We start from the raw sequence: 14744 nt of genomic DNA, 5'->3' as shown, positions 1-14744 counted from the left end.
TGATTCTGACTATTTATCACTATTGAATGATAGTTGTATGAACCTCTGTGATAAAACTGCATTATGAAGTGTGATATATTCTATCATGTCACATCATGTTACAGTTATTTGCTTTAATTTAAAGATCCACTATTAAATTTACAGGTAGTTGCTTATATTTTGGTATTTTGGTCAGTTTTATGTCTTATGTCTAATCAGGGCTAGAATCAGAGTTAGAATTAGGAAGGTGGTGTTGACAAATTTTACAATATTGATTCATTTTGGAAATATACATTTATGCAAAACAAAGAATAAATAAATGTTTCTTTTCATAATTTTTTTAACAAATAACTTGATTATTTATAAAGTTGTATTAAAGGAGATTTTCAAAGAATAATTTTGCCACAATGGCACCCCCTCCCGTGCGGCGCCCCTATGCACTGCATATACCCCATTGTACCCTAAGAGCAATAAATGTTAGACTAAATTGTATAAAAGTTAAAATACTGTTTGCCCATTGGATAATTTATTTATGTATTTATTTATTTGTTTTGTAGAAAAAAAAAAAAATTATCATATTTTCTCTTATTTTTTTTTTATTCATTCATTTATTTGTTTTTTCCCCCATTTGATGAGTTTGCACTTTTTTTTTTTAAACCTATATGCACCACAATAATAATAATAATAATCATAATGACACACTGTGGAACATAAACAAACGAGAACTTTGCAATTATAAGGCAGATTGTCTTATTAGTGGCTTTGGCTAAGGCCCGCCCATTTAGGGCCGCTCACATGGAGGAAGTTGGTCCGCACCGTATTGCTTCCGACCGAAACACGGAACAATAGTGTGAATAAATGAATTACTGCAGCTGCAGATGAAACTACTTTAATGTTTGATATTCCAAGGTAAGGACACTATATATAGAAACGTTAATATACTTCAGTTTATCTGAAAGTCATCACGAATTTTGTGATTATTCTAAAAGCTTTTAAAATGTATTTTCTCCATTGTAGGGGATGAGCTAGTGTCTGCATTCATACAGCATTAACGCTGAATAAATCACACTAGTACTTCAGGTAATTAATCTTAAAAATGGTGAAATTCTGGTAATTTTATTCTCAAAAATGTCTTTTCATCTTACGTATTTGCTGTGCAAGGCGCCTGCTGATGTTTTAGTTTCGTAATCGACGCTCTTTCATTACTAGCTTTCATTCAGTTTTGACATAGTCATTTAATAGATTTATTAATACGTTATAATAACTTACAGCAAAAACATTATTGTAAGCATTACAAAAACATTTGGGCTTGTTATACGCTAGTTACAGAGTTTTAACCCTTGAGACTGAACATATGAATCAAATCTTCAGAAGACGAGTTGTTTTAATAATTTGTGTTTTTGTTTTTTAAAGCATTGATTCATGATGTACAAGCATTGGACTACAACGTTTTGAGTAAGAAGTCCAGTTTAGTGTGTTGGTTTTAAACACCTAGATAATATTTATGAATTATGTCCTCTAAACTAAATGTCCTCTGTCACCATATTTTTACTTATAACTCTTGAGTAAAAAAGAAAAGCCTATAAAACCACACTGGCGCTATGTTGTCACAATTATTACTGTGTGATGTGTAGCGATGATCTGTATCTTTTATTTCCGGGCAACAATGGTGAATAAACACCATCTGTTATAAAATATATGTAATGGTTGTTGAAAGTTATTATACATGTTTCCATATTCTTTAAGATATTTTTTTCTGTTTATTAGGTCTTTTGAAGCAGAGCTGTAGTTGTAGTCATCATGGGTCTGTTGTCTGACCCAAATCGCAGAAAAGCCCTGACCAACCTCTTGACTCGCCTCAACACACCCATATGGTAGGTGTTTGCCAGCCAGACAAATGTAAAATGTGGTATCATGAATATAAAAATACTTATTATAACTATTCTTATATCATTGAGTTTCTGTGTAGTTTCACCTTTGAAATGACAGCATACAACTTCATTAACCTTGTGTCAACCTGACATACTATGCCATCCCTTCCTGTTCCTTATTTGGTTCTCTTCATTTTGTTTATTCAGTATGGTGTGCTACCTGGCGGCCATAGTCTGGTTCATGGGTCTGGCATTTGAGCCCTTCACACTGCGCACATACATGTCAGAGAATGCCATGGGTTCTACCATGGTGGAGGAACGCTTCTCCTCTGGGGAACGGGCGCTGTCCACTGCCAAGGAGTTTGATGCTCACAAAAGAAAGGCAGGGTGAGTAGAACATGGAAATCATCGCAGTATGCTTGCTGTATATTTAAAGTGCCCCTATATGCTTTTTTGGATATTACCTTTCATGTAGTGTGTAATAAAGCTGTTTGTGAATGTAAAAGATCTGCAAAGTTTCAGAGATCAAAGTGCAGATAAATGGAGTTATTGTCTCCCAAATGAAATAAGTGATTCTGAACTGCTTGAAACGAGTCGTCAGTAATACTAGTAGTCTTACTTCCTGCTTGAACCTACGTAGGTTTGTAACAGATTTGCATAATTCCAGCCTATGTTCTTTGCTGGCTGCCCGCAAACAATGTCTATTTTGACCTGCCCTTAAACACTGTAGTTGTAGCTGAGGCCTGGAAGAGTTTAATTTGTGGTGTTCTGGAAAGGAGGGGTTTAGAGAGACTGGATTCTTGATCGAACCATTACAGGCACTGTGACAAAAGAGCTGATGCTGCAGTTTGTATTATGATAAAATGAAAGTGTTTTTTCATCTTGGATGTATGTAAACCTATTGTAGGAGACCTCTTAAAATTAGGAACATTTCTAATAGCATAATAGGTACACTTTAAAGTCAGCACTGACAGGGGGAATTGATTGGATGTTTTGCTATTAGTGGATCTCATGTGAGTGACAGGTTGCTCTGTCCTCATGCCAGTAAACAAAAAAGAAAAAAGCAGATTAAGTTTCTCGAGTAAGTTAGGAATAATTGATTTCTCTCTCCAGTGGCATGCCGGTGGACTGGTTAGTGAAGGCAATGCAGGCTCGAGGACTGGAGGTGTTCACTCAGAGTTTTTCCCGTAAGCTGCCATTCCCTGATGAGAACAAAGAAAGATATGTGAGTTTCTCTATTGTCCATCTATATTATTACAATCACTTTAGCCTTATATAATGCATATTGCCTGTAAGCAATTTATTTATTCAAATTATTATTTTTTTTAATATAATGCATAAAATAATTTTGTTACTTTTCTCAAAAGGCAAGACTGGTCTTGCTTTAATGATTAAATGTCTCAAGCATGAAGTAAATCTGATTAAATAATGAGGTACAATTGAAGGAAAAACGTTCCTTTCTGTTTTATTCAGATGGTTCGAGGCACAAATGTGTATGGGATTTTGCGAGCTCCTCGAGCTCCTCGGACCGAGGCACTCGTGATCAGTGCTCCCTGTAGTCCTGGAAACAGCAACAACCAGGCGGTCGGTCTTCTATTGGGTCTCGCGCAGTATTTCAGGAGTAAGACACTGTTTATACTGTGAAATAGGGGTGTATCTGTGTTCGGATAAAACCAGAAGTGGGTAGGGCTTAAAATGGAAGCCTGTAAAATTACACGAGAATCCTTTTTTAAATATAATTCTGTTCCCCTCATAGTTTTCTTTCACAAATGTGACCCTGGACCACAAAACCAGTCATAAGTAGCACGGGTATATTTGTAGCAATAGCCAACAATACATTGTATGGGTCAAAATTATCGATTTTTCTTTTATGCCAAAAACATTAGGATATTAAGTAAAGATCATGTTCCATGAAGATATTTTGTAAATTTCTTACCGTAAATATATAAAAAAATTATTTTTGTGAGGATAATTATTATATGGAATTATATTGTGGATTTTCCCTATTGAAATCACAATGTTCTGCAATGAGATTGTTCTTCTTTTTTAAATCATTCTCCGATCCACTTCTTCCCCAAAGACCAGGTTTACTGGGCCAAAGACATCATATTCTTGGTGAACGAGCATGATCTGATAGGCATGCAGGCCTGGCTAGAAGGCTACCACCACACTAACATTACAGGTGTGTACAGAGTTCTTAATTTTGGTATCAGAAAATGAAAAATTCTAGCCCTTTTAAGGAGTAAATCACCAGGTATGTCTAGTTATTTTTTCAGTTCTCTCTTTATTCTCACTTTTTCTCAGGAATGGAGTACTCACCCCTGCAGGGTCGTGCAGGGTCAATTCAAGCTGCCCTCTCATTGGAGCTCAGCAGTGATGTCATTACCAGCCTGGACTTGATTTTAGAAGGGCTCAACGGTCAGCTGCCCAACCTGGACCTGGCCAATCTCTTCTATGCTTTCTGTCAGAAGTTAGGAGTTTTGTGCACCATTCAGGGAAAGGTATGCCTATCATACAAACAGGGGAAGTCCTAGTAATATTACAATTTAAAAGTCTTACTTTACACTGTCATTACATTATTTACATTTTAATGGTGATTTTTAGCTTACTGCAAAACCTGCCTTTTACAAATACATGCATCTTTAAGGTAGTTTGTATTAGTGTTGTCAAAATTACCAACTTCAATACCAAGTCGATACTGAAATTTTAAAAATGTGACTCTTTGAGTGCTGTTGAGCGGATTTGTGAACACCTCTGATTGGGCATTGTGTTCACGTGCTCACCATTGTAGTCTGTGATTGGCTACAATGATCAACGCTTCAAAAACATGTTGTGAATAGACATCAGTGATGCTCTTCACTGAGCGCTTACACAGGTACACACGGGAGCGTTTGAAAGCAAGCTTTCAAACTCTCCTGCTTTCAAAATTCAGACACTTCCATGTGCTTTCAAATGCTCCCGTGTGTTGATCATTGTAGCCAATCACAGACATATATGTTGAGCACGTGAACACAATGGCCAATCAGAGGTGTTTACGAATCCGCTCAACAGCGTTCAGAGCGTCACTTTTTTTTATTTTATTTTTTTTTATTTCAGTATCGAATTGGTATTGAAGCCAGTACTTTTGGCAACACTAGTTTGTTTCAAAACAATCATTTCTGATTAAAAACAGCATTACAATATACCCATTTTCTATGATAATGGTGCAGATGAGGGATGTGCAAACCTTAAAACTGGGATATTCTTATATATTCATATATATTTCTAACAGATTTCATAGTAAGTTGCAGGTATTTGTACTTGTTTCAGGAATCAGAAAAAAGTTATTCTGGTGTTACTGACAGGGCCATAACGAAGGTTTTAAAATTAGTGATGTCTGGGTTTGAATGTATATAAACGCAAGTTACAGGCAAGGTAATTTGCTTAAATTTAGGCTTTTTTGGAAATACCTATGTGTAGTGTATTTTGTCATTCTTTTTTTAGGTCTTTTCTCACTGCACTTAAGCCCGGGTTATCGTCATTCTAAACCATGCTTTTAACCCCGGGTAAAGGAGCATTTCACACTTAGCGTAATTTAGCCAGCTAATCACGTGCCTCATATTCACATGCTTTGGACAGTCACTGAAACAGAGCATGTTGTATTAACAAGGGAAAAATGTCAAATGGTGACAGAAAAAGGGATAAACTTGATTCAGGATAAACTTGATAGCAGTCTGCAATATATAATACGAGGAGGTTCAATGCTAGAGCATTTATGTAATTAAGTCGCATGCTGCTTTTGTCCGATCAGTGACACTGACACCACAAATATGCAAATAAGGACGTTAACCCAAGGTTAATAGGAATGTACACTATGAAACGACAGCTTATAAATACCCAAGATTAATTGTTAACCCTGGGTAAATTGTGTAAAATGTGAATCAAGATAACCCAGGATTCGGTAGGTTTAGAATGACCCAGGGTTACTGTATTTTTTTTTTTTTTTTTATTTACACAACAAAGAACATGTACATTTTCATATGTGACCCTGGATCACAAAACCAGTCATAAGTAGCACGGGTATACTTGTAGCAATAGCCAACAATACATTGTATGGGTCAAAATTATCGATTTTTCTTTTATGCCAAAAACATTAGGATATTAAGTAAAGATCATGTTCCATGAAGATATTTTGTAAATTTCTTACCGTAAATATATCAAAATATTATTTTTGTGAGGATAATTATTATATGGAATTATATTGATTTTTCTTTTTATGCCAAAAATCATTAGGATATTAAGTAAAGATCTTGTTCAATGAAGATATTTTGTAAATTTTGTAAAAAATTATTTTTGTGAGTGGATATGCATTGCTAAGGACTTAATTTGGACAACTTTAAAGGCGATTTTCTCAATATTTTTATTTTTATTTTTATTTATTTATTTTTTTGCACCCTCAGATTCCAAATTTTCAAATAGTTGTATCTCGGCCAAATATTGTCCTGTCCTAACCATACATCAATGGAAAGCTTATTTATTCAGCTTTCAGAAGATGTATAAATCTCAGTTTTAAAAAATTGAATATATTAATAAGCATTGCTTTATGAATAAGTAATAGGAACATTTCTAGAGCATCAAGATACTCTATGATATGTGATAAACATGATTAGTTTGTCATTATCGCAGTACAGCAGTATGGGCATAATATTAAATCACAATCTTTTTAAGTATTTTATTTGATACTTCTATTAATACAACAGTCTTAAAAGTAGATGCTGCACTATAAACCCTATAAAAGTTTATAGTCCTTTATAACCCTGATCAATTCACATTTCAATTCAATTCAATTCACATTTATTTGTATAGCGCTTTTCACGATACATATCGTTTCAAAGCCGCTTTACAGAGAAAGCATATCAACATTACAATTTGGAGACTGCAGTTAGCTAATAATGTAATAATTTAGGCGATTAACATACAATCACTGTTAGCAATGTAATTGGAGGTAGAAGCAAAGAGCTCCTGGAAAAATGAATTACATATTAACAATAATTAGGATTTATAGAATGTGAATGTGCGTGTTGATCCAGATGTTGCATCTTCTGAAGTCATCGCAGGAGTTGGCGCCGTCTCTTCCAAAGTTTTAGTCATCTGAGGTCTTCTTAAGAGGCTGGATCCAAACTGAAACTGATGTACTCTCTCAAATTTTTTCACTTAACAAACTCAACGATTAAGTTGATTTTGTACAACACAAACATGTTAAAGTTTGTGTAATTTAATTGTATTATTGGCTATATAAACACTATATTAACATATAATATTGACATATTAACATGTCTTTTGTGGTTAACTGTTAGCTAGCAGTAGCACACTTGTATGTGCTAATGTAACTAGCAAAGAGACTATCACTATACACTTGCATGTAACAGTTAAGCAACATGCAGCACATTTAGTCCTAAGGTTTTATAGCCCATTCTCAATCTAACCACAAGCTCTACTCTTCAGCAAAATTACAACATATAAGAAACCCCTATGAATCACAACATAACAGAACATTAAACAATATATTATTATTCTCCTTGAACAGTCTGCAAATGCATGCAACAAATTCACACAGCTGAAGAATACAAGACTGTCTGTTCTGAAGTTTTCAAGTTTATAGCTCAATCCATCATCATGCAAAAGAATCATGTTTGCGATATGTGCTTAGGGAAAAGTTTGGATGCTCAGTGGTCACAACAACAAGCCTCACCGACTGTCTCCAGTATTTTCACACAGATGAGAACTTGATTGATTTCTAGATGAGAGAGGAATTATCTCAACAGTATGAGATGCTCACTGTTCTCCGGTGTTTGTCAATGAGGCTTTGAGTGGAAATTGGCTAGTGAGACACTGTTTGCTAAACATTTCAGCATTGCTGTTGATTGTGTCTTAGCTCCAGAGGAATGACTGGGACACAGCTGAGGGCTACACACATGCGGCTCAGACCATGATGCTGATGGTGTTAAAACAAGCTTGCGGACGCTCTTGGGGTGATCACGGCCTCTTCCTCCGCTATCACATTGAAGCCGCTTCTATTCGGGGCATCAACAGTTTCAGACACTACAAGATGGACACCACCACCATTGGCAGGTTGGTTTTGTATTACACAAGAAATTCACTATTGATGTCGAAACCATTTTACTTTTAAGAGCCATGGCCCATGCTAAGCAGTCTAACACTGACCCCAGCTTTGTTTTATAGCAAATTCTTCTTACTTTAGGATCACACTTGAAGCCAGTATCGGGGTAATCCGATATATTTCCTAAATTTTTGATCATCCATTGCTTTAATCCATCCTTATTTGTTCTTCTCTTTAATTTCTGTTTTTATGACAGATTGTTGGAGGGAATGGTCCGTAAACTGAACAATCTCCTGGAGCGTCTTCATCAGTCATATTTCTTTTACCTCTTACCTTCTCTCTCTCGGTTTGTCTCCATTGGCTACTACATGCCAGCGTTTGGCCTCCTGGCAGTCATCTTACTGCTTCGAGTATCCATTTCAGTCTGCGTGGAAGCTTTTTCATTGTCTGTTAGGACTGGGTCTAATTTTTATAATGAATACTTAAAGGGTTAGTTTACCCAAAAATGAAAATTCTGTCATTTATTACTCACGCTCATGCCGTTCGGAGCATAATGAATCAGCGCGTCGAATCCGCAGTTCGGAGCGCCAAAGTCACGTGATTTCAGCAGTTTGGCGGTTTGACACGCGATCCGAATCATGATTCGACACGCTGATTCATTACGCTCCAAATCTTCCTGAAGCAGTGTTTTGAAATCGGCCATCACTAAATAAGTCGTTATTTTGTTTTTTTTGGAGCACCAAAAATATTCTCGTCGCTTTATAATATTATTATTGAACCACTGTACTCACATGAACTGATTTAAATATGTTTTTAGTACCTTTATGGATCTTGAGAGAGGAAATGTCATTGCTCCCTATGTAGGCCTCACGGAGCCATCGGATTGAAACAAAAAATATCTTAATTTGTGTTCCGAAGGTCTTACGGGTGTAAAACGGCACGACGGTGAGTAATAAATGACAGAATTTTCATTTTTGGGTGAACTAACCCTTTAAACCAAACAGCTATAAATCATTTTGAAAGCAACAACTAAAATACAGTAAAAAGGCATGTTTTCCACTTTTCAAAGACTTCCACTAATGAACATGAGGAAGGCAAGACACTCTTATTGATAAATAGCAATGTCAAGAAATGTGTCTCCTATGGACCTTAAGTAACTATGAATGAATCATTGAATCGAATGTACAGTTTAAACAAATCAGTGTGGATACAATTTAATTTTCTTTGTTAGAAATAATTCAGAATTATCTATATTGACCAAAATTCAGCATTGTGGTTAAAGGTGCGGTCAAATTTTCGTTGGCGAAATTTAGTAATTTCAGTAGGAATCAACATGATCAGGAATTTTGCGTGAGAGCGAAAGATTTGCCCATGAGGGTTTGCAATGGGTTGAACTTGGTCACGCAAATTCGCCAAGTTGACAAAAGCTGCTTGGTTTGTAATGCACTTCAGCATGAGCTGTGCTTCATGCATCTGCTACACTATTAACAATAGACAAGGGACCTTTTTTGGCCACGAAATTTCGCTAATGTGTCCGCACCTTAAGGCTGTAGATTGGATGATCCAGGGATTTGCATGTGTAATGATTATTGTGTAACTTTTTGTCAAGGATTTTTTTTTTTTTTTTCTGAACAAAACCCATGAGAAATAATTCTCCAGAATAGTATAATGTGTTTGTTAGAATCCTTAATTTCACCTCAGGCACTGGATCTCTGGGTTCATCTGGGAACACCTGCTCTGGCAGCAGTGGATGGAGTCAGTGAAGCAGAGCAAGTAAGTCTTGTGTTATTTAAAGGTACACCGAGTAATACAGATTGTTTCAAAGCAGCTTTACAGTAATAAAGATGAAAATAATGATTCAATGATCCAAACAGAATTCAGTTCTGCTGTAAAGCAGCTCTAAAAAGACAATAGTAAACAGTCATTATTCAGTTGAAATCAGTGTTGATTCAGTTCGGTTCAATAACTGTTAAAGTTCATTGATTATGGAATGTTCAAATAATTTGTTATCTATTATTCATCATCAACTACAAGTTTAAGTTCAAGCACAAAAATTATTAACTGGAAATAAATAAAACTAAAACTGAAATAAAAATAAATTAAATCTAAACAGCCATATTTAAAAGATAATTAATAAAATGACAAAAGCACATAACTCAATTACTAAAAATTAAACTAAAATTAACATAACAAAAAATATAAAATTAAAGCTAATTGTAAATATTAATAAAACTAAAATAAAAACTAAAAAGACACTTCACTACAATGCTTCACTACAGTTGTTACATGTTGTTGTTGTTGTTGTTGTTTTTCTTCTTCATTAAAACACACACTCAAAAAAAAGTTTAATGTATGAGATTTGTTGATGGATTCCCCCTTTCTCATAGCATAACATTTGTTTTCTCTGTTTCTCTGCAGCCGTCCGGTCCGGGTGTGTTGTCAGTGTTAACCCCAGTGGTGATAAGTCACCTGACAGGTGTGGCACTGTATCTGCTACCTGTTCATCTGCAGGAGATTGCTGTGGAGCACTTCCCTGTGTCTGAAACTGAAGCTGTGGTGCTTACTGCTATTGCCATCTATACCGCAGGCCTAGCCCTGCCACACAACACACAACGGTACACACACAAACTCATCTTAAAGCCCAAAGTATACTTCAGCCATCCGTGATCCGCATGCAGCCCAATTTTTGTGTCCGCGTGGGTGGTAGAGTCCACTAGGTGGCAATACGTAGTTGTGATGTACTGTGCAGTAGTCGAAGAAGAGGGTGGAAATAGCAATACAAAACAACACAAAGCAGCAAATCATTCTTCAACTTTTTGTTTTGGTTCTTGTTCTAAACTTTGCATGCATTGGCGGGTCCTCTACTTTTTTTCTTCTATCCTTTCGAGTGAATGTCCTGTTAATGACGAGACTCAGTGCTGCCCTCTGACGTCTTGTAAAATATAGAAAAGCAAGTGTACTGTGAATGTGTCAAACTCAACCATCCACACTCATCCGCAGTTGAGTATACTTTGAAAGCTGAGCAGAGCGTGGAAAATGAAGCATACTGGGGCCTTAATGCTATTTATACTGCATAAAATGATTATTCACATGGATCATGTGTTTTCTTTCTGTCTGTTACAGGTTGCTGTCTGGAGAGGGAACAGAGCAGGGCTGGAAAGTGCTGAAACTGACGGCTTTGCTCTATCTAGCTGCATTGTTGGGCTGCACAGCCCTCATTAACTTCTCTCTGGGCTTCATCTTGGCCGTCACACTGGTGCCCATCACTGCCAGCGTCACGCCACACATGCCCAAGTAAAAAAGCCCACAAGCACTTTTCAGCAAACAGTCTTTTATATTTGTCAAGCATGCTCTAAAGATAATCTGATGCAATTTTGGTGAAAATCTGAGAGAGTTTGTTGAAATGACAATATAAGGAAATCTTTTTTTGCTTATATTGAGACCCACTGGCCATCATAATGAACATCAAATTTAAAAACATTACCTTGTAATATATTCATTTCTTCAAAAACAACAATGCAGCTTGACTAAGCAATATCAAATGTTATCCATTTCTAATTTGGGTGTCACCATTGGATACCAAAATTTTGCAGTTGTGTTTGGAATTGTGATTTTACACTTTATTAAAGGATTAGTTCACTTTAAAATGAAAATTACCCCAAGCTTTACTCACCCTCAAGCTATCCTAGGTGTATATGACTTTCTTCTTTCTGATGAACACAGAGTTATATTAATAAAAATCCTGACGCATCCAAGCTTTATAATGGCAGTGAACGGAACCAACGAGTATGAAGCTCAAGAAAGTGCATCCATCCTTTATAAACGTACTCCACATGGCTTTAGAGGGGGTTAATAAAGGCTTCCCACCAGACCGCCTTCCATATTCAACTTACGAAGTCGCAGTTCAAAACTTGAACTACCTCCTATGCCTTCCGTATTCAAATTGAATAAGTTCAGTATGGAAGGCAGTCTAGAGGAAGTTAGATATTTTACTTTATAACTTGTTAAATATGGATATTTTTCTTACACAAACACATCGCTTCGCTTCAGAAGGCCTTTTTTTTAACCCCCCGAAGCCATGTGGAGTATGTTTATAATGGATGAATGCACTTTCTTGAGCTTCATACTCGTTGGTTCCGCTCACTGCCATTATAAAGCTTGGATGCGTCAGGGTATTGATTAATATAACTCAGATTGTGTTCATCAGACAGAAGAAAGTCATATGGGTGAGGGTGAGTAAAGCTTGGAGTAATTTTCATTTTAAAGTGAACTAATCCTTTAAACCAAATTTAAAAATGCATTCAAAAAAGAGAAAGATCACTAAAGATTAAGCGTTTGGGAGAAGTCTGCCCAGTGCCGTTACTGTAGTGTTATTGATCCTGAATATAACAATAACAGTAACTTTGAGCACAGTGACTCATGTGCACACAAACTGTTTTTGTCACACACAGACTGACTGCAGTACTCATGTTAAATGTTGATTTCATTGCTACATCTTAATACAAATTAAGATATATAAGAGGAAGTGCAGTACAAACACACCAAATTGTGTGTTTCGAATCATACAGCTAGAGAGTTTTTATTGACAGTTTGAAATTGTGGTCCTAGTCATATTTATATTGGCCTCTAATCCCATATCTCTTCATGTCTGTTTCAATCTCTCTCTTAGAGCTCTGAGTGCTCTGGCCATGGTGCTGCTCAGTCCTGCCTTCACCATCCTCTACTGTGTCTTCATCTACCAGGAGCTCATAGAAGCACCCGTCAGCATCAATGAGGGCTGGATGCTCTTCCTGTCAGTCATCTCACAGGGCATTCTTGATCATACCCTCTACGGATCGCTCGTCTATCCACTTTTAGCCCTTTTCATTTATCCCTGCTGGCTAATGTTCTGGAACATTCTTTTCTGGAAGTAACCATCTCAAGTAGCTTCTGATGGAGCTGTTTTTGAGAATAATCCCACTTAGTGCCAATCATAAAGATTTATTCTCCATCTGTGGGCATTGTCTGCCATTAGGGGTTGGCGGAAGAAAGATCTAGGCGGATGTCAGGCCCTAAGCAAGTACGAATAAAGAGGATTTAATGGTGTGACTTCAACGGTAAGAGTTCTTTGGTCCAAGTATTTAGTGTGTTTTTTTTTGGGAGGGGAAGGGATTTATTTATTGCCCAATTTCGTAAATAGTTTCACAAAATATGACATGAAGACATATGTAGGGCAGAATTAATTAAGCAAGCAGGAACGTTCAAATTTATTAGGAAATAAATTAAATATTGTTACTAGATGAGTGGACTTAATGATTCATTCATTACCTCATTTATAGAAAAGGTATTTACATAGTTTTGATCTCTGGGGTACTGGAGTCTTATTATCAATATGGTATGATACTCGAAGTTTACAACAGGATTGTTTTGTTTTTCATATATTCAATAAAATATTCAAAGGCCTTGTCATTTAATTATCTGTGGACATTACAAAAGGCAGAAATTAGAAAATGACTCAACCTTAAAGCTTCCCAGATTTATTTTCTTTAATGCATTGCATCCAGTTTATTCAATTTGTGCTAGGCAACACTGTCTTCATATGCTCCAATAAATTATGCACATGGGTCTTTTTGAATATTAAATGTGATTAAAAAACTTTAAAGAAAGTGTCAGAGAAATACTGTTGCTTAATTGTTTTTTTTTTTATATATATATTTAAATCAAGTTTCCCCATGTCTCAAGTGTTAATATTATTAATAAAACATTAATAACTTTAATAAAACAACAGTTTGAATTGAGAAAGCATTCATTGGCTAAACTGATGTGACGAATATGAACAGTTTTGTGAAGCGGATGGATGGATGGGTATTTGGGTGGATGGCTAGATATTCTGACCAATAAAAAAAAAAAAAAAAAAACATGTGTTGGTAATCGTGTTACAAGGTGTAAGGTAAAAAAAATGTTTGGGTCAAGTAACTGCTTTGGGTATTCTTCACAGAATTGGTCTCAAACATCAGACCAACACTCGTCCAGCAAATATTTAGTGAGAAGAGCGTCTATAGACAATAGAAGGATATTATTATACCATTTTTAAGAGCATGTAATAGTAATTGGCATGATTAGTGACTGTATTTTATGAGCATAAACTAACAACATCATTGAGTGTAATACAACTAAGACTTTATTAACTACACTAAACACTTAAATTATTCTAGCATACACACATATACTGCACATACAATTTAGTACTGGACGAGTGTTAAAGTTAAAGCAGGATAATGAATAAAAGTTATGGCAGTATTTGAAATTCAGCTTATTTAGCTCAGCATCATCTTCACTTCAGAAATTTGAATCCCTCCCACTGTATTCTTGGACAGTGACCTTTAATACTATTAAAAACAGTATGTTAACAAGTTAATACTTGTTAAAAACAATCACTTTAGCAAAGTTTGTACTATTTTTGGTTTATATTGATAAATAAAGAATTCAGTTTTGTTCAATAAATATAGCCTACTGTTATTAAAATGTTTATTAAAAATACAGATCCCATAATTTAATGTAGCAGTATTTACAGTTGTAACAATAAATACAGGTGCTGGTCATATAATTAGAATATTATCAAAAAGTTGATTTATTTCACTAATTCCATTCAAAAAGTGAAACTTGTATATTATATTCATTCATTACACACAGACTGATATATTTCAAATGTTTATTTCTTTTCATTTTGATGATTATAACTGACAACTAAGGAAAATCCCAAATTCAGTATCTCAGAAAATTAGAATATTGTGAAAAGGTTCAATATTGAAGAC

At 35.6% G+C, this 14744-nt stretch overlaps 1 protein-coding gene across 2 annotated transcripts; it reads left to right on the top strand.

The window, feature by feature from the left end:
• Positions 1–755: 755 nt before the first annotated feature.
• Positions 756–13731, top strand: gpaa1 (glycosylphosphatidylinositol anchor attachment 1). 2 transcript variants are annotated; one of them, XM_051882912.1, is made up of 15 exons: positions 756–888; positions 997–1059; positions 1393–1434; positions 1747–1853; positions 2058–2237; positions 2964–3075; positions 3324–3471; positions 3931–4032; positions 4155–4351; positions 7765–7961; positions 8207–8360; positions 9652–9723; positions 10369–10565; positions 11074–11244; positions 12620–13731. In XM_051882912.1, the coding sequence occupies exons 4-15, from the start codon at positions 1780–1782 to the stop codon at positions 12861–12863; spliced, it is 1848 nt and encodes a 615-aa protein (XP_051738872.1). In that variant the 5' UTR covers positions 756–888; positions 997–1059; positions 1393–1434; positions 1747–1779; the 3' UTR covers positions 12864–13731. The 2 variants fall into 2 exon arrangements, with proteins under 2 accessions (XP_051738872.1, XP_051738864.1); XM_051882904.1 differs by lacking the exon at positions 1393–1434.
• The last annotated feature ends 1013 nt before the right edge of the window (positions 13732–14744 follow it).

Source organism: Ctenopharyngodon idella, chromosome 2 (genome assembly GCF_019924925.1).
Source record: "Ctenopharyngodon idella isolate HZGC_01 chromosome 2, HZGC01, whole genome shotgun sequence".
Classification (NCBI taxonomy): Eukaryota; Metazoa; Chordata; class Actinopteri; order Cypriniformes; family Xenocyprididae; genus Ctenopharyngodon; species Ctenopharyngodon idella.
Note: the sequence above shows the minus strand (reverse complement) of the source record. Positions and strands in the feature narration are given on the sequence as shown.